General features: G+C 41.3%; 1 protein-coding gene across 13 annotated transcripts in view; it reads right to left on the reverse strand.

Annotated features, from left to right (window-relative positions):
• The window catches only part of PLXNA2 (plexin A2), a 3,799,727-nt gene that overhangs the window by 1,061,061 nt on the left and 2,719,312 nt on the right, over positions 1-19,354 (reverse strand). For all 13 annotated transcript variants that reach the window (XM_068269767.1, XM_068269773.1, XM_068269774.1 and 10 more), the window contains one exon: positions 7,860-7,926. In XM_068269767.1, the coding sequence (XP_068125868.1) occupies positions 7,860-7,926 (67 nt within the window). The remainder of the gene's footprint in view (positions 1-7,859; positions 7,927-19,354) is intronic.

Genomic DNA, 19,354 nt, shown 5'->3' on the forward strand with positions numbered 1-19,354 from the left:
TGATAGTTACCTTGTCACAGTGAAGGGGCATGCGTATCACAATGAAGCAATGACCTATATGAGTGTGGTGGGGGCACACCCAAGATAATAAGGTTGTTGCTTCATTGTGGACAGACCAAATTCAATCAGCTGGACAGTCACTGTTGTTCTGTCATTGAAGTACCTCAGCCCGACCATATGGGCTGGAAAATCGCCATCGCCTGCACCCTCGCCAATGTGCGCACGAGCACGGGCATCACTACTCGAAGGGCGTGATTCACAAAGGCGTGCTAACATAGTTAACACGCCTAACAGCTTTCGACGTGCAAACTAGGGTGCTAAGTAGTTTGCATGTCTAAAGCTCTTACCGATCGCGCGCAAAGTTTATCGCCACGCGGTGCACCGATAATGTTGCACCGGTGCACGCGAAACGTTGCACCGTCCTCTTACACCTGATGAAGAACCGTGAAGGTTCGTAACATGTAGTGCTGCTCCACCACCAATATATGCTTTAACTAGCAAGCCTTTTGTGTGCCGCCTCTTCACTGATATTGGGTATAAGTCCATGCCTGATTGTATGTTTGGGCAACACTACCGTATGAGATTGTAATTGCATTGTGTGTATGGGCACTTTTGCGCTCGACAGCAGAGTGGCTAACAGTATCGTTCGGAACGACTGTTAGTGGTTTTGCTGCACGACAGTGTAATTTGCATTACAAGTCAGTGCCTGATTGTGCCGTGTTAGTGCCTGATTGTGCAACTGTACTGTGTGTGTGTGTGCGTGGCATTCCCGTATTCGGCCTAAAGCGCAAAGCTGACCCGAATATGAAAACCCAGATTGCGTGTTGAGCACTCGACAGCTGAGTGGACGTGTCTAGCAACAGCTAGTGGTGGCAGTGAGAAGTGTTTGAGGGGTTCCAGATTTGTTTTTAGCTTAAATAAGGCGGCTCCCCGCTTGATCTGGTCAAACCCGCAATCGGGAACCGTATAGGCAGGTGTACCGCGGGCCGGTTCTTGACATAATTGGTGGCAGTGGTGGGATATAAGCGGTTACTCTGAGCCTGTACTGAGAGTAAACTAGCTGCAGTGTGTTTTGATCTCTGCTTCCTCCAGTATGTACAGTACTGGGGAAGAAGGGGGTGGGGTTGGTTATGGGGGGGGGGCCCAACCACAAAATTTGCTATGGGGCCCATTGATTTGTAGCTACGCCCCTGTTTGGAATCATGTATGATATTCGTTCCATTTCTTACGTGTACACCACTGTGTATTGGTCTTTCACGTGGGATTGCAATAAAATTGATTCATGTTTGTGGCAGTAATATGACAAAATGTGGAAAACTTCAAGGGGTCTGAATACTTTTGCAAACCACTGTACATATGTCAATTTTCCTTCATGATAGTTACCTTGTCACAGTGAAGGGGCATGCGTATCACAATGAAGCAATGACCTATATGAGTGTGGTGGGGGCACACCCAAGATAATAAGGTTGTTGCTTCATTGTGGACAGACCAAATTCAATCAGCTGGACAGTCACTGTTGTTCTGTCATTGAAGTACCTCAGCCCGACCATATGGGCTGGAAAATCGCCATCGCCTGCACCCTCGCCAATGTGCGCACGAGCACGGGCATCACTACTCGAAGGGCGTGATTCACAAAGGCGTGCTAACATAGTTAACACGCCTAACAGCTTTCGACGTGCAAACTAGGGTGCTAAGTAGTTTGCATGTCTAAAGCTCTTACCGATCGCGCGCAAAGTTTATCGCCACGCGGTGCACCGATAATGTTGCACCGGTGCACGCGAAACGTTGCACCGTCCTCTTGGCCGGTGTGACGTTATCGGCGCACCGCTCTGCACTAAACTTTGCACGTGGGAGCGCTTGCGCGCATATTAGTGCGTGAAGCAGCCGTTTTCGCATCTAAGTGCCTCTTCACTAGGGTGCTACCACTCACCCTTTAGTGAATCGAGGTTAAACATTGCTGCCGAGAGGACTGACATTTTATGTCCTGAGAGTGTCAACTAATCACAACCCTTTGTGGCAGTGAGTTTGGTCTGTCAGTGTGAAGCAGTACACTAGTTACACTACCTGATCGATGTATACACACGCAAGGTGTCTTAACCTCTTGAGGACCGCAGTGCTAAACCCCCCTAGTGACCAGGTCATTTTTAGTAAAATAGGCCACTGCAGCTTTAAGGCCAAGCTGCAGGGCCGCACAACACAGCACACAAGTGATTCCCCCCCCCCCTTTTCTCCCCACCAACAGAGCTCTCTGTTCGTGGGGTCTGATCGCTCCCCTCATGTTTATATTTTTTTTTACAAATATTTTTTTTTTTTTTTTTTTTTTTATAAAAAAACCTGTTGCTTAAAATTGTATCCCACTTCAGCATTCCCCCCTCCAGGTGTTAGACCTCTTTAAACAACTTTTCTGTCACTATTGTGGCCAGAAATAGTCCCTCTTTTTTAAAATTTGCCTGCCCATTGAAGTCTTTGGCGGTTCACCAGGATCGTGCAAACTCGAACTTTTGCGCAAGTTCGTGTTTGCGTTTTGTAAATCCAAAATCTGATGTTTGGGCCATCTATAATTTTTATATTGCTGTTTTCTGCATCCAGTAAGTGTCCAGTGCAGTGACTTCAGCTGCACAGCACAGGTGTGAACACTGTTAGTATTCGTACAGTACCTTGCACAATACACCCCATCATCATAAGTGTGATAGTTCTATTTGATCTTGTTATATCGCAGTTCTCTGCGTCCAGTGAGTGTAAAGTGCAGTGACTTTTGCTGCATGGAACAGGAGTGCACACTGCTACAATTGGCACTGTAGCTTGCACAATACACCCCATCACCATAAGTGCGATTGTAATTCTCTTTTGACAAAGACAAGACAAATAACATTTATATCGCGCTTTTCTCCTGGCGGACTCAAAGCGCCAGAGCAGCAGCCACTAGGGCGCACTCTATAGGCAGCAGCAGTGTTAGGGAGACTTGCCAAAGGTCTCCTACTGAATAGGTGCTGGCTTACTGAACAGGCAGAGCCGAGATTCGAACTCTGGTCTCCCGTGTCAGAGGCAGAGCCCTTAACAATTACACCATCCAGCCACCTTTTGATATTGTTGCATTGCAGTTCTCTGTATCCAGTGAGTATCCAGTGTCCGGGTGCAGTGATTTTTAGCTGCACAGTACAGGTGTGCACACTGTTAGTATTGGTACAGTACTTTGCACAATACACCCCATCATCATAAGTGCAATTGCTATTCTCTTTTGATATTCTTATTCTTTGCGTCCAGTGAGTCTCAAGTGCAGTGACTGTAGCTGCACGGCACAGGTGTGCACACTGCTAGTATTGGGACACTACCTTACACAATATTTTATATTATTTATTTTAAGTATTTATATAGCGCCGACATATTACGCAGCGCTGTACAGAGTATATTGTCTTGTCACTAACTGTCCCTTAGAGGGACTCACAATTTAGTCCCTACCAATTTAGGGGGAAGCAATTCACTTATCTCATCGGTATGTTTTTGGGGTGTGAGAGGAAACTGGAGTGCCCGGAGGAAACCCATGCAGACACGGAGAGAACATACAAACTCCTTGCAGATGTTGTCCTGACTGGATTCGAACCAGGGACCCAGCGCTGCAAGACGAGAGCGCTATCCACTACGCCACCGTGCTGCCCAATACATTCCAATACACCCCATCATCATAAGTGTGATTGTTTTTTTTATATTGTTATATCGCATCCAGTGAGGGTCCAGTGCAGTGACTTTTGCTGCATGGCACAGGTGTGCACACTGTTACAGTACCTTGCACAATACACACCATCATCATAAGTGTGATTGTTGTTCTTTTTTGATATTGTTATATTGCAGTTCTCTGGATCTAGTGTCCAGTAGTATTAGTATGGTACCTTTTACAATACACTGCATCATCATAAGTGCGATTGGTGTTCTCTTTTGGTACTGTTATAGCACAGATCTTTGCGTCCAGAGAGTGTCCAGTGCAGTGACTTAAGCAGTGTTGCCAACCGCCTGTAAGCAATTCAGCAGCGTCCGTAAGGGCGGCCAGTTGGCCACCCGCCCTGTTGCAGGAGGACAGCAGCGCAGTGGAGGAAGAGCTGTGGGCAGCGGTGGAGAAGGAGAGCAATCCCCCCCCCTTCCCTCACGTTAGTGCTCTCCCTCCCTCCCTGTCCCCTCCTGGACTAAGTGCTGAGTGGCGTTTGGCAGCGGGCGGGACTTACCTTCTGTCTCGCTCCAAGCGCCGGAAGTTCTGCTGCTCTGGTTTGGAGCAGACCACAGTAGCGGCAAATCATCCCGCGCCGGCAACGAGACGCAGGTAAGTTCCGCTCGCTGTCGCCTGCCAGCCACTCATCATTTAGTTCAGGAGGGGAGAGCGAGCGAGGGAGAGGGACATATACCCCTGCCTACATATACTGGGCACATATACCCCTGGCTACATATACTGGGGACATATACCTCTGGCTACATATACTGGGCACATCTGTCCCTGCCTACATATACTGGGACATATACCTCTGGCTACATATACTGGGCACATATATCCCTGGCTACATATACTGAGGACGCTGGCTGTTTGCCATTATGTGCATTTACTGGTGAAAAGCTGTCTCTTATTATGTGCATTTACTGGTGAAAAGCTGTCTCTTATGTGCATTTACTGGTAAAAAGCTGTCTCTTATTATGTGTATTTACTGGTGAAAAGCTGCCTTATGTGCATTTACTGGTGAAAAGCTGTCTCTAATTATGTGGATTTACTGGTCAAAAGCTGTCTCTTATTATGTGCATTTACTGGTGAAAAGCTGTCTCTCATTACGTGCATTTACTGGTGAAAAGCGGTCTCTCATTACGTGCATTTACTGGTGAAAAGCTGTCTGTCTTTACTTGCATTTACTGGTGAAAGGCTGTCTCTTATGTGCATTTACTGGTGAAACGCTGTCTCTCATTATGTGCATTTACTTTCCATGCCCATATTCGTCGCCACGTTGCGCTTTCCTCGAACATGTTGCCCCCTACCCATTTGACTCCTCCCTCATATGTGCCAGTCTAGAACCTGCCCTGTACCCCTGTCCATATACTGGGCACATATACCCCTGGCTACCTGCTCTGGGGACATCTATACCCCTGGCCACCTATTCTGGGGACACCTATAGACCTGGGGCTACCTATTTTTTGGGAACCACTGCTGTCAGATTAAATGTATTTTGGGGAACTGCTGCCAGATTATGTGTATGTTGGGGGAATCGCTGCTGCCAGATTACATCTATTTTTTGGGAACCACTGCCATATTATCTGTATTTTGGAAGAACCTCTGCCAGATTACGTGGATTTTTGGTGAAATGCTGTAAGATTACATGTATTTTGGGGGAAGGGGGGAAAACACTATGGCAGAGCTCAAACTTCCCTGGCAGACCTTTTACAGCAATACTAAAATCATGTATATTTAGCCCCACCCATGACCACGCCCACATTATGTTGCGTGACCACGCCAATTTTTCCGGCGCAGTGCAGCGGCTTTTGTCAGTAAATTTTTAGGTATTTGTCAGTAAAATATAACGTGAAAGGTTGGCAACACTGGACTTAAGCTGCGTGGCACAGGTGTGCATGCCGCTAGTATTGGTACGGCACCTTGCACAATACACACCATCACCATAAGAGCAATTGGTGTTCTCTTTCGGTATTGTTATATTGCAGTTCTCTGCCCTCAGTGAGTGTCTAGTGTCCAGTGCAGAGACTTTAGCTGCACGGCACAGGTGTGCACACTGCTGCTATTGGTACTGTAACAGCAGGTCAGTGTGGTAAGGAAACGCAGACACACAACAGTTCACCAGAACAGTAATGCTTTAATATGGAACAGAAAGTGAAAGTGAAACAGTTTCACTGCACTGATGTGTATATCTGTGCAATGATCAGAAATAACAGTGCAATACGGCAAATACTTGAAGATAATCTCTAGATGCAAATAGTTTTGCTAGAGAAGCTAAAGCTACAAAAGTAAGCTGAAAAATGCTGACTCACTAATACTGTGACTATTCTAGATTAACAAAATTTGGGCAGTTCAAGAGTGGAGAGGAATCTCCCAGGTACTTGCGTTTGTGATACAGTCACTGGTGCAGCAGACTCTGTGCTTTCTGCTTCTTTCTCCCTGAGGCACACAGCTTCCACAAAGTTCTCTGCAGCTCTAGGAGTCTCCAGGCAGGCCTGTTGTCTGGAGTTCCACCCCACTTTGTAGACAGCACTTGGATGATTTGCCAGGCAGGAATCAGGAGTTGAGGTCTACAGTAATGCTGCCCCCTGTCTTGTCCAGAAGCAGAGAGATGCTCCAAAATGAAAGAGAGTTGCTGATTGGTGGGCAGGAGGGGCAGAAGAAGAAGCCTGTCAATTTTTTTTAGCTCAGCCGCCCGGGGACAAGCCTGTGAACGCAGGAGCACTACAACCACAGCAAGAAACTCTTTTGTTTTAGGCGGACGCCTGTCCCAAAAGGACAGGCAGTGCGGATAATTTAGTGTCGACATTTAGCAACCCTAATGGGGCCCTTTAGACTCTGAATGGGTCCCTAAGCTGATGCTTGAGGTGCCTGGTTGAAAATCCGGCCCTGCACCCCATCATTAGTACGATTGCTCTCTTTGATATTGTTACATCTCAGTTATCTGCGTCCAGTGTCCAGTGCAGTGACTTAAGCTGCACGACACAGGTGTGCACACTGCTGGTATTGATACAGTACCTTGCACAATATACCCCATTATCATAAGTGCGATTGGTGTTCTCTTTTGATATTGTTATATTGCAGTTATCTGCATCCAGTGAGTGTCCAGTGTCCAGCGCAGTGACTTTAGCTGAACGGCACAGGTTAGCACACTGTTAACATTGACCACCCCCAGGGATAATATATGGGTTGGCAGCACCACTAGACCAACAAAGAAGCTGAATGGGAAGGCCCTAGATTACCAGGAAAGCTATATGGTGGGGGGGGGGGGGGGACCACAGGGCCACTAGGGAATACTATAAGGTGGATGAGGGGACCTCTAGACCTCCAGGGCATTATGTAAAGGGGGAGGGAGGCTACTAGACCACCCGAGATTATTTCATATGTGGGATAATGTTTGATGCATTTCATATGTGGAAGAACGTTTTGTCCATTTCTTATGTGGGGTAACATTTGCAGTATTTCATATGTGGGGTAACGTTTGCTTCATTTAGTATTTTGGGGTTATTGTTGTAGTATTTGCTTTTGCCTTCAGAACTTTGTTAATTCTTTATTGGCACTCCTAAGAGATTTTTGGTCAATATTGAAAGCATCATACATTTTTTTCAATTATTATTTTTGGCTGCACATCTATGATGGGAATCTCCCATTCCACCACATCAAGGCGGCTGCTTTTGTTGTGTAGTTTCTGGAGGAAATGGCTGCCTTATTACGAGTTTTTTTGGGGGGGAGGAAAATGTTGTCTATTTACCTTTAGGGTCATTTTGTCTGTGTTTTGGGAGGAAACTCAGGCCCAGTGCTTTGAGTTACAGTTCTACATTACAGCTGGCTCTGCCCACATCCATTATGGTCACAACCATTTACCACAAACTTTGGTGTGCCAGTGTGCCCCAGATCTTTCAAGATCCTAACATGGATTTTGAATTGTGATCAGTATGTTTATCAACATTCTCTTGGACTACTGTTTTTTTTTTTTTTTCTAAAAGTATACCACCCTGAAAATACTTTTTTACTCAGGTAGTTGAAGAGCTTACAGCTATATCACTAAACTTCTACTGAACCCAGTCAGATATGGATTTATATTCTATATGGCCAAGCATTGGATATTGTCTACAGAATAAATGCACATTTTGCAAAGTACATAATATAATAACTTTACCTTTAAAAACTTGTGTAGGAGGAAAGCAAACCAGTTAGTCAGCATCTTCTCGGCCACAGACTCAGTCCTGCAGAAGATAACATAACTATTTACAGCTGGCTTACAAAACTTTTAGGCCCTATACACAAACACAAACAGGCAGTATTGCTGAGAGGTGCGCACAGCTCGGCACAACTGCTGACTCCAATGGAGCACATAGTGTCTTGGCAACATTCGACACTCCTGTCCACCATTGTTTGTAAGAACAGGCCCTTAAAGAGGAACAGTTATGACATATTGTAGAATGTAAGAAAATATTCAGGATACCCATTTTTATATTCATTATCTCGGTTTCAGCATCATAAACACTTTCTATATTTATATATTGCTATATTTTGTTATGTAAACCTGACCTTTCAGCGATACTTAGCCTAGGATATGATGTAAGCGCTTTGAGTCCTATGGGAGACGCTATAGAAATGTTATTGTATATTGTATATATTGTATGTAACAGTTTTCTGTTACAAGTAGAGCAACTGACACTCCTGCTCATTTTACAACAAATATACATCCTATAGTGATGCACCTGGCCAGTATCTGTGCTAAATTTCAGAAAATTCATTAAGTAATATTGTGTAAAATACGCAATTTTATGGATTACATTATATTCAGTAAAGTTCCTCTTTAAAGGACATACATACAGTATGGCATGTACTGTACATTTCTTCCTGAGTAAAATGCACTATAAATAACTGTTTTCCTATGATGTAATCACTTACAATAGGCAGTAAAAATCTAACAGATCTGTCAGGGCTAGTTTACATTGGGAGCCCAAATCACGAATCGAGTTTGCATTTTTTGGTGCAAAATTTTGCGTTTTTACTGCATTAATCGTACTCAATGCCAAGCCGCTGCAGCTAAAGCGAACAAATGGAATGCATTAAAAGGGAAATAAAAACTCGAGATGCTAGCATAATATTGCCCCTGTTTAACTCTCTAGTAAGGCCACATCTGGAATATGGAATTCAGTTCTGGGCACCACATTACAAAAAAGATATTGCAGTTTTAGAGCAGGTGCAGAGACGAGCTACAAAATAGATACGTGGGATGGAAGGTCTCGCTTACCAAGAAAGGTTAGATAAACTGGGTTTATTTAGTCTAGAGAAAAGACGCCTTAGAGGAGATCTAATAAACATGTATAAATACATCAGAGGGCAATTGATAAGATTTATTTAATAGTCAGAGTTTTCTGCATAAACCAAGAAGGGTATTTTAGTATAAGGGTGTAACTTCCTACTGGATATATATACATTATGGTGACAAGGGGATTTGAGTAGACAGCTGATTCCCAAGGAACTAGCTGACATTAGAGACACTGACTAGTGATCTACTATGGTAATGCACTGTGTTTTGTATTTTTAGCTGTCACGTAAGCTCTAGCACTGGAATGTATAAAAGCTGTGTAACTTATTTTACGTGTTAGTAAACCTTCACTATTAGACACTCTATTGTCAATTGTGATCCTTTACTCCAGGCCTGAAAACATGTATTATATATGTACTGAAAGCAATTGGTTTTGAATGTATTGAGATAGACTCTTACATTTCTTGGTGTCATGAAGTGAGATAATAAGAAGGGAGATCTAAGTGGAAAGGCTGAATATGGGTAAGTAGAAAATCTTTTCTGACTGCTCACATCAGTGTCCCCACATAGCTCCCTGTGTCTTTAGTAACGAACCCTAAATTTAAGGTGTGCTGTGGGAGCACCCAGTGAGGACAATTTGCGAAGGTGTGCTGAATGGGCACCCTGCGGAAAATATATATTTTTATGTCTAGGAGTCTCTGGGAGACATATGTAGAAAATTGTAAAGGTGTGCTTAGGTAGCACCCAGTAATGGATATACATATATATATATATTGTGCCACGGGTCTCTGGGAGACATATGTAGGAAATGCTTTAAAGTACATATATGATATTTTGTTGAATCTTTTTCTTGCTTCTAAATTACTAATGCTTTTTTCTTTCCACTATTAACACTTTGTAATATGTGACTGTGCATATATGTATTTTCTTTCACTATTGTGTTGATTGCATGGGTGCTCGCACCTGCCTGTTCTCTTGAATATGGAAAATTGACAGGTTTTTATCTGTAAGCAACATTCTTTTTCTTTGTCTGAACTAAGATTCTACTCTGATTTCATCTGTGTTGGAAAGCATTGAACGGAGTTTACTTGACAAGCTGGTATTTTTTTTTTTCTTTAAGAGGTTAACACTTCACGTTGTTTTTCTTTTGTTTTTTCTGACCAGTTGTCATTTCTTTGCTTAGACCAAATTTTCTTTCTGCTTGTGTTTATTTTTAGACACACTATTTACCAGCTGCCTAAAATGTCTTCTGCCTTAAGAGATATATATATATATATATATATTTCTTCTTTCTTTGGTTTTTTGGTTTAATTGCTTTCACATAGGACTGAGATTTGAGTAGAATTCCACTCTTTGTGTATATACATATATATTTTATCTGCACATAGCATTGAGTAAGTTTTGTTATCTAAGCATTTTTTTCTTTTACAGGATAAGTAAGTATATTTGTAAGTATATGTTTTATTGTTCATCATTTTGCAAAGATTGTTTTGTATGTATATTAGGGAGTAAAGGTAAATGGTTATTTCATGAAATGTATTGATTGAACATAATGTCAACTTTTTGGTATTGGGTATCATATCTGCTTTCCCATTTAAAATTATATATTTTCAGTATGTCCACAATTTTATTTTGGGCCTACTAGGTTGGATATGTAATTCTCATATCTCTGTAAAGAATATGATAGATAAAGATAAGTAACATTTATATAGCGCTTTTCTCCTGGCGGACTCAAAGCGCCAGAGCTGCAGCCACTGGGGCGCGCTCTATGGACAGTAGCAGTGTTGGGGAGACTTGCCTAGGGTCTCCTACTGCATGGGTGCTGGCTTATTGAACGGGCAGAGCTGAGATTCGAACCCTGGTCGCCTGCGTCAGAGGCAGAGCCCTTAGCCATTACACCATCCAGCCACATATGAGAAAGCATATATGTATTGTGATTTTAGTGTACTGACTATTGTAGTATCTGTATACTGTATGTTGTATATTATAGTTGTTGTGGCCACTATGTTTGTCTGGTTTTGAAAACAAAACAAAACCGTGTGGTTGTAGTTTGCAAGACAATGTTGTTCTAGCATAGGTGGCAATGCTACACCTAACAGTTTATGTATGTTGTCAGATGAATGAATAGACATATATCTGTTTCTGTTCATAGTTTCTTGGGGACTTTTCCCCTTACAATACTGTATTGTTTCCTCAGGACATGATAATGGGACACTAGAAATAAGCCCGGAATTGATAGATAGATCAAATATGAGTCGGTATTAGAATATCAGACACAGTATAAACAGTACATGTCATAAACTGGTAATCTATGTCTCCCATTTGTAAGTCCTGACAGATATGTATACCTTTATTGTTAAACAGAAACACATATATACATTGATAATAGCCATACATTTTATTATTCCAATGGATGACTGGTGTTTATGGTTCCCAGCGTAGGACAGTAATGAGCAGGTTAAAAAAAATAATAAATAAAATAAAAATAAAAAAGTGACCCCTCTCTCATAGATAATGTTTTTTTTGGGGGATATACCCTGCTCTAATGATATCCTTTTGATTATTTCCAATGCAGTTTTATTTTATTTTACAACAATGGTGATTGGTTTACATTGCATCAACAATAATATAAATTACTTGCAATGTAGTTTAAAAAAAAAATAAAAATAAAATAAAAACATGTTGTTTTGATATTAAATTAGCAAACTGCATGGAGTCCACTGACTTTGCTTGGATGATGCCAGGCGCTATACGTGTATGTTTTATTTTTGTTTTGTTTTTTTTTCTCTCGGATCAGTTTTTTATTTTTTGTGCTGTGACTCCTGTCTGTAGCTTTATTGTGACATACTCAGCTGTCTCAGCTCTCTCCCTGAATCAGCAAGTTTTGGAATGGACATGCGGCCGCCAAGTAAGATTTTATTTCCTGTTCCTCCCATTCATTCTGATTCATGGAGTTTGTGTTGGGGACATTATGCTGACTATAAGCCAACCTCTTTGGCTCCTCTTTCTGTCCATGGATATGTCGGTCTATCTTTTGTGGAATTGTGATGTTGTTTGTTACACTTATTCCCTGATGTGCACTTGTAGTACACATCTCAAATGTCTGCTCTAAGTTCCCTTGATATTTTCTCTAGACTGTGTGATAAGGGACATTTTAAGGATTAGTTCGCAGTCTAGTGCCGGGGTACGAACTGGGTAATGGTGGACGTAGTTACCTTTTCTATTCTGTATACACAGTTGTGTTCCTAAACTGGTACATTGGTAGATTATTACAAGTTTAAGTAGAATAAAAGTTTGCTTTCTTAACACGGAAAGAGTTTGCGATAATTCAGGTTGGAGTGAGCTTGCGATGTCTCCCAGTGCATCACTGCTGAATATATGCAAATTAACCATTGTACCCTTAGAAGCTAAACACATCTCCAGAACCGCTGGAATGCAATGATGTGCCAGTTTGTTAATTTGTACAGAGCCATAATAATCCAACATGCATACAGACTGTTTCAGATTGTTTTATCCTCATCGGTGCAATATCAGTGATATTTGGGAGCAGGATGACACTCATTGGCTCCACAATCAGTGCATGGCATGGATTAATTTGGCTCTATGCAGTAGGGCTTGTAACACCGAGAGGTATAGACTAACCAGCAAGCTCATGGTGACCCAGAACTCATTGGAGTGTGTGAGGGACTACAATGGTCCTAACAGCCCCCTTACTAAGATGTTAAGTAAAACAAAAGTTTAAGTAGCTCACGAGTCAAAGGAGCATGGGCACCTCTAGTTTAGTGGGACAATAAATCCTTTTCCTCCTGCTTTAAGGAAGGGTTAATTGGTATGCTATTTATAGACCCTGGGGAGCTGTAGACTACCTTCTGTTCCAGTCTGAGACATATTAACTCTTAGTTTGGAGCTAATGGCTACTTTCCGTTACAGAGGGTCTGGTAAATCAGTGTTTTTCAACATTTTATTGGTATGTGCCCCTTGACAAATAAATATTAAATCATGGTACTTAATTTGTTCTACTCAATTTTCAAACATTTACTATTGCTTTTAATTTAGCTGACATACTAGTTTGGTGTTGTCTAAATGCGATTTAATATTTTCTAAAACACTATTTTTGATGTTTTGTTCACTATATCAAGCCTCAGTTCCCCCTGGCACCATCAGCAGTACCTCATGTAAGAATCTAGGTGGTACATAATGTGTGTGCTGGGAGATACTTGTCATAGTGTTGTGTTTGGGTGCAGGTCGCTACTCCACACCACTAGTGCTGGTTTACCTATGTCATCAATGCTTGCGATAAAAAATAAATAAATAAATACAGTTTGCAGATCAGACAGTCTGTGCTGCAAGGACTGCTGGAATAGGAGTTTCTGATCAACCATCCTGATAATGTTTTTCTCGTACCATCAGTTGATCAATACCTTCTGTACAACAGTCATTAAGTCGGTCATTATCTAGTATTATAGTGTGGTGTGATTACAAAGCTGTATTTTGTTGGTTTTAAATAGATTAGGAATAGTTGGAATCTTCTCCAGGTTTTTATTGCTGTTTGTGTCTCTGCTGTGAAAAATTCCAAGCATTCCCATCTCCTTCTTACTATGCTAGATTGAAAGCCTTGGTAATTGAGGGTAGTTTAAAGCAAGGGGTCGGTCAAGTGACCTGACAGGGGTTCTCCACTCTTCCTACTGTTTTTTAAAAAAAAAAAAAAAAAAAAAAAAGGGGATGGAGTGGTTAGTTATGTTTATTATTGTAAATTTTTATTATCAGTCTGAGCATATGTTTACCTTAACTAGAAACATGGAAGAAAGTCCAAAACTATTGACACAAAGATATTGAATGTTCCTAAGAAATGTCTTTGTGCCAATGAGTTTTAGGGGGATGCAAATATTTTTAATATTAACTAAATGCTGTCATTAAGCTAAAAACCAGTGATTTGATTTCTTATTCCGTGAGACATACTGTAGGCAGAAAATGTATGTTGCAGTATAATTAGATAGGAGGTGAGAGGTTTTATGGAAATATCCTAAAATCCTGAAAGGTGTAAATGTGCAGGTTGCTTTTTATGAAATCTGTGTTGGGGAAGTGATAAAGACGTTATTAAGCAAGGCTAAATAATGATTTTAAAGATGGGGTTTTAAGTTTATGAAATAAGGAAGTTATAATAATAAAATACAAATTGCATATAAGCTGCATGAAAATGAAAATATGAAGATATAAATGAGTAAGATATTTGTTTAATCATATATGTTTAATGGGAAATATCTGGTTTCCTCAGCGCTGTTTCACATCAAAAACACTGGAAAATCACCATGTCATGGGCAGCTAATCTCTTGTGGTGTGAAACAGTCCTGAGAGTTAAATATTATAATTATTGCCATTTAAAGACATCACACATAGCAGAATATGCTGATTAATTATGAGAGAAATAGATTCTATTCGTTTTAGTCTTAAACGTATTTATACTGACAGATATATTTAGAGAGTGTAGTATATATGTGGGTGTTCTAGAATATTTCTGTTTTAGTTATGAAAACAATAACACTTATTTTAGGTTACATGTACTTGTTTATATTGCAATAAGTGACGCACATTACTATATGAATAATTGGTAGAATTGAAGAACTACACATGTGGTATTTAAGTTTTGCAATAAGCACACACCCTCCAAGCTAAAAATTTTTGATGGACATTCTATATCATTTTGAGAGTTTTTGTTCTACCTCTTTGGCTCATATAATTTGATGAACTTTGAACTCTTGTCTTATATATCAATTACTCATTTGCCTGTACAAGTGTTGTTGATAGACTTGTCCACTTGAAGATTCATCTATGATGTCACCTGCTTTTCTGCAAGACTTGGAGATTGTTTGCTTTGATTCCATTTTGCTGGGATGCGGCAGCCTTAGCGGGATGATTCTTTGCTTTGAGGATGAGCCTACATGCCCTGGTCTGCTCCTGTGGTGGTAATGGCTGCATCCTTCCTTTCTCATGTGTCATGCTTTGGAAGAAACTCCGCCTCTAACAGCTGTGATGTGAGGTCTCTTTCCCAACTACCATCTGGGATGAGAAGTGAGTTCACCTTTCCCTGCTTTCTACAACCTGGCTGCAAGTTCTTCACCTGAAGCTTTTGTTGCAAGTTTGATTCCTTGTGGGTGCTCAGGCCACAATAATGCCTCCCACAGGACTTAGAGCAACCACGCAGGCTGCACGTCAGGCTCTTGACTCCCATTGTTATTTCAAGAGCTTGACAGAAGAATATTTGTGTTCATTATGAGGATGGATTGTTTCCATCACCTTCTGTCATCATCCAGATGGACAATACTCTTTCATCATACTATGAATATCAATAAACCGGATTACCGAATATCAGCGGACAAGAACCATTTTATTTTTGTTTTATTCTTTTTGTTTTATGAGCTTGGAGGAAAAGTGATGAACTGATATTTTGACATCACCTAAACCTAAAGAACATTGCTAGTTGGAGTGTGTTGTTGTACTTAATGTATGTGTAGTGTATTAATCTAGTTTAAAATGTTTCCGATGCCTCACTTTAGACAATAATAATTTCTTGTAGATAAACACCTTTAGTTAGTATTAGGTTTTATGAGTAACTTTTAGTATTGATTTATCCTTTCAGAATTAATGAGGAAATTGATGGGAAAAAAGGATCAACCTCTCAGTGACCATTTTTGTTTCTGTGGGCGCTCTGTTATTTTCAGGAACTGATTTTGTTACTGAGATGTATGAATATTATTATAATTGCATAAAATTGTATGTATTCTTATCACCCACTAGATAGTGATGAATAATATTATATTGGAATTACAGTCCTTCCTAGGTTTATGTTGTACCATGGTATATCTGTCACATAGTTTAGATAAAGATTGATGTTAGAATAGACTACTTTTTAGATTATCCCTATATGGGGATAATAAGGAGGGAATTGATAAGATTTATTTAATAGTCAGAGTTTTCTGCATAAACCAAGAAGGGTATTTTAGTATAAGGGTGTAACTTCCTACTGGATATATATACATTATGGTGACAAGGGGATTTGAGTAGACAGCTGATTCCCAAGGAACTAGCTGACATTAGAGACACTGACTAGTGATCTACTATGGTAATGCACTGTGTTTTGTATTTTTAGCTGTCACGTAAGCTCTAGCACTGGAATGTATAAAAGCTGTGTAACTTATTTTACGTGTTAGTAAACCTTCACTATTAGACACTCTATTGTCAATTGTGATCCTTTACTCCAGGCCTGAAAACATGTATTATATATGTACTGAAAGCAATTGGTTTTGAATGTATTGAGATAGACTCTTACAGCAATATAATAGCTTTGTGGATGAGCTTTTTGTCCCTAGGCCTTCTCAAAGGACTAGAGGACATGATCTGCGCATGGAGGAAAAACGTTTTAGCCATTTATTTAGGAAAGGGTTCTTTACAGTAAGAGTGATTAAGATGTGGAATGCATTGCCACAGGAAGTCGTGATGGCAAACTCTATACCTGCATTTAAAGGGGGCTTAGATGCTTTCCTTGCGTTGAAAGACATCCATGGCTACAATTACTAGGTTATGCCTAATGATGTTGATCCAGAGATTTTATCTGATTGCCATCTGGAGTCAGGAAGGAATTTTTCCCTTTTGGGGCTAATTGGACCATGCCTTGTGGGGGTTTTTTCGCCTTCCTCTGGATCAACAGGGGTATGTGGGGGACGGGCTGGAGTTGTACTTTGTACTGGTTGAACTCGATGGACGTATGTCTTTTTTCAACCAAAATAACTATGTAACTATGTAACTGCGATTTCCATTTAATAGAATAGAATTTATGCAAATCGCAAACGCTGCAGTGAGAATGAACCCCTAGGGGCCTCGGACCACAGGTTGAGAATCACTGCTCTGGACAAAAGAATCAGGTAATTACATGCCTTCAGATAAACTAATCAAGTAGTCACATGTCTCCGGATAACCATTTGAAGTAGTCACATGCCTCCAGGTTTTATCTAGAGCAGTGATTCTCAACCTGGGATCTGTGGATCCCTATGAGTACATTAGTACCAGGGGAAGCAGACAAAATGGTGGATCTTGCCCCCAGGAGAATGTCCAGCTTGGCTGTGGGAGTCTTGTCAGAAAGGCAATGGAAAAATGTCGTCTAAAGCCCAGCACTGGAATCCATTTGTGTCTCCAGTGTTAAGCTCCATCTGCCTGTCAAGCTCTGTACCGCCCCCCACAACAAGGACTCACAATGCAGAGCACAGCAGAGAGATATCATCTCCATGCCTGGCTGGCTGTCTGAGTGATGCAGAATGATACGCACTATGGCCTAGTGCACACCAGAGCGGTTCGGCTCAGATCTGATTGCGGATGTGGAAACGCTAGGGTAATGTATTTCAATGGGCTGGTGCACACCAGAGCGGGAGGCGTTTTGCAGAAACGCATACTCCCGGGCTGCTGCAGATTTTGGATTGCGGAGGCGTTTCTGCCTCCAATGTAAAGTATAGGAAAACCGCAAACCGCTCTGAAAAACGGCAGTTAGAACGGTTTTGCAGGCGTTTTTGTTATAGAAGCTGTTCAGTAACAGCTTTACTGTAACAATATCAGAAATCTACTACACCAAAAACGCTTCCCAAAACCACAAAATGCTAGGTGAAACGCTACAGAAAAATAAAAAAAAAGCGTTTCAAAATCTGCTAGCATTTTGCGGATCTGCTAGCGGTTTTCGGTGTGCACCAGGCCTATGATTGCATCATCCGGGACTTCAACACTTGTTCTCACAAAGCAGGCGTTTTGCTGGAGCTGCTGCAGGGAAGACTGGAGATTGGTGCTGGAGAATCACATGCCAGGTGAGTAAATTATCTTCATTTTCAAGTGCCACTACTGACACCAGGTATATCAGGGGACTCCTCAATACTAATTTTCAAGGGGAATGGTGCCTAGAGGAAGAGATACTGCCTAAGGGGTGAAACGTTGCCTAATATATGTTTTCAAGGGGGAAACCACTGTCTAATATGTGTATTATGGGGAGGGTACCCTGCCTAATATGTGTTTTTTAAAAGGATAATTAACTGGTTATTGTGTGTTTATTGAGATGAAATGCTGCCAAATATGTGTTTTATGGGATGGAACGCAGCCTAATATGCGTTCTATGGGGGTGGAATGCTTGCCAATATATGTTTTATGGGCGTAGGGGAACCCTGCCTAATATGTGTTTTGTGGAGGTAAAACGTTGCCTGATATGTGTTTTATGAGGGAGAACACTGTGTAATATGTGTTAAATGGGACAGAAACTTTGCCTAGTATGTGTTTTTGAGGTGAAATGCTGCCTAATGTGTTGTGAGTGAAATGTTACCTAATATGTGTTTATGGTTGTTTATTTTAGGGGGGGAGGGGTGCAAGCATAATGAGTTTTATGAGGGAAATACCACCTAATATGTGTTATATGGGAGAAACATTGCCTAATATGTGTTTTATAGGAGTGAAAAGATGCCTAATACAGTATGCGTTTTGGGTCGGGGAAGAACGTTGCCCAATATGGCTTTGATTCCTAAAGCACTACCACATGCAATAATGCAGAAAACAGCTGATTTTACCGAGCATTTAAGAAAATGTCAATTCATAAAGGCTGTTACCGCATGGCAAGCAGAAATGACTGAGCAGTGAGGTAAATTACCGACTTGTATGGTACATACCTCAACACATGTCAGTAAATGTCAATTCAAAGCCAAGTAACATGCAGTGATTACCTCCAACTGTGATGTGTCGGAAAGCATGCGGTAGCCCATGGCTCACAGAAGCAGAGGCTCATGACTCACAGAAGCAGAGAGCCAATAGGAACACTTCCCTCTCCTGCAAGTCTCTCTAAACGGCTCCGACACCATTTCAGGAGGGAAAAGTTTCTCTATCCCTGGCAGCCAAGCAGAGAGCCAACACAAAAGAGATTTCTCGTGCCAGCCTTCAGACGTTTAACCCTTTAAGTTCCTGTTTGAAAATTCCAAGGAGCTAGTGGGGCAATCATCTAAGCATGGCCTATCTTACGTTTCTTGGAAATTCATCTAAACTCTGGAAGAAATGACTGCGCAGTGAGGTAAATTACCGAGTTGTACAGTAAATACCTCAACACCTCAGTAAATGTCAATTCATAAAGAATAGAACAGGTGGTAAAGCCCAGTAACATGCAGTGATTACCTCCAGCACTGATGTGTCGGAAAGCATGCGGTAGCCCATGACTCACAGAAGCAGATGCTCATGACTCACAGAAGTAGAGAGCCAATAGGAACACCTCCCTCTCCTGCAAGTCTCTCTGATAGGCTCTGACACCATTTCAGGAAAGAAAAGTTTCTCTATCCCTGGCAGCCAATCAGAGAGCCAAC

Source organism: Hyperolius riggenbachi, chromosome 2 (assembly GCF_040937935.1).
Source record: "Hyperolius riggenbachi isolate aHypRig1 chromosome 2, aHypRig1.pri, whole genome shotgun sequence".
Taxonomy (NCBI): Eukaryota; Metazoa; Chordata; class Amphibia; order Anura; family Hyperoliidae; genus Hyperolius; species Hyperolius riggenbachi.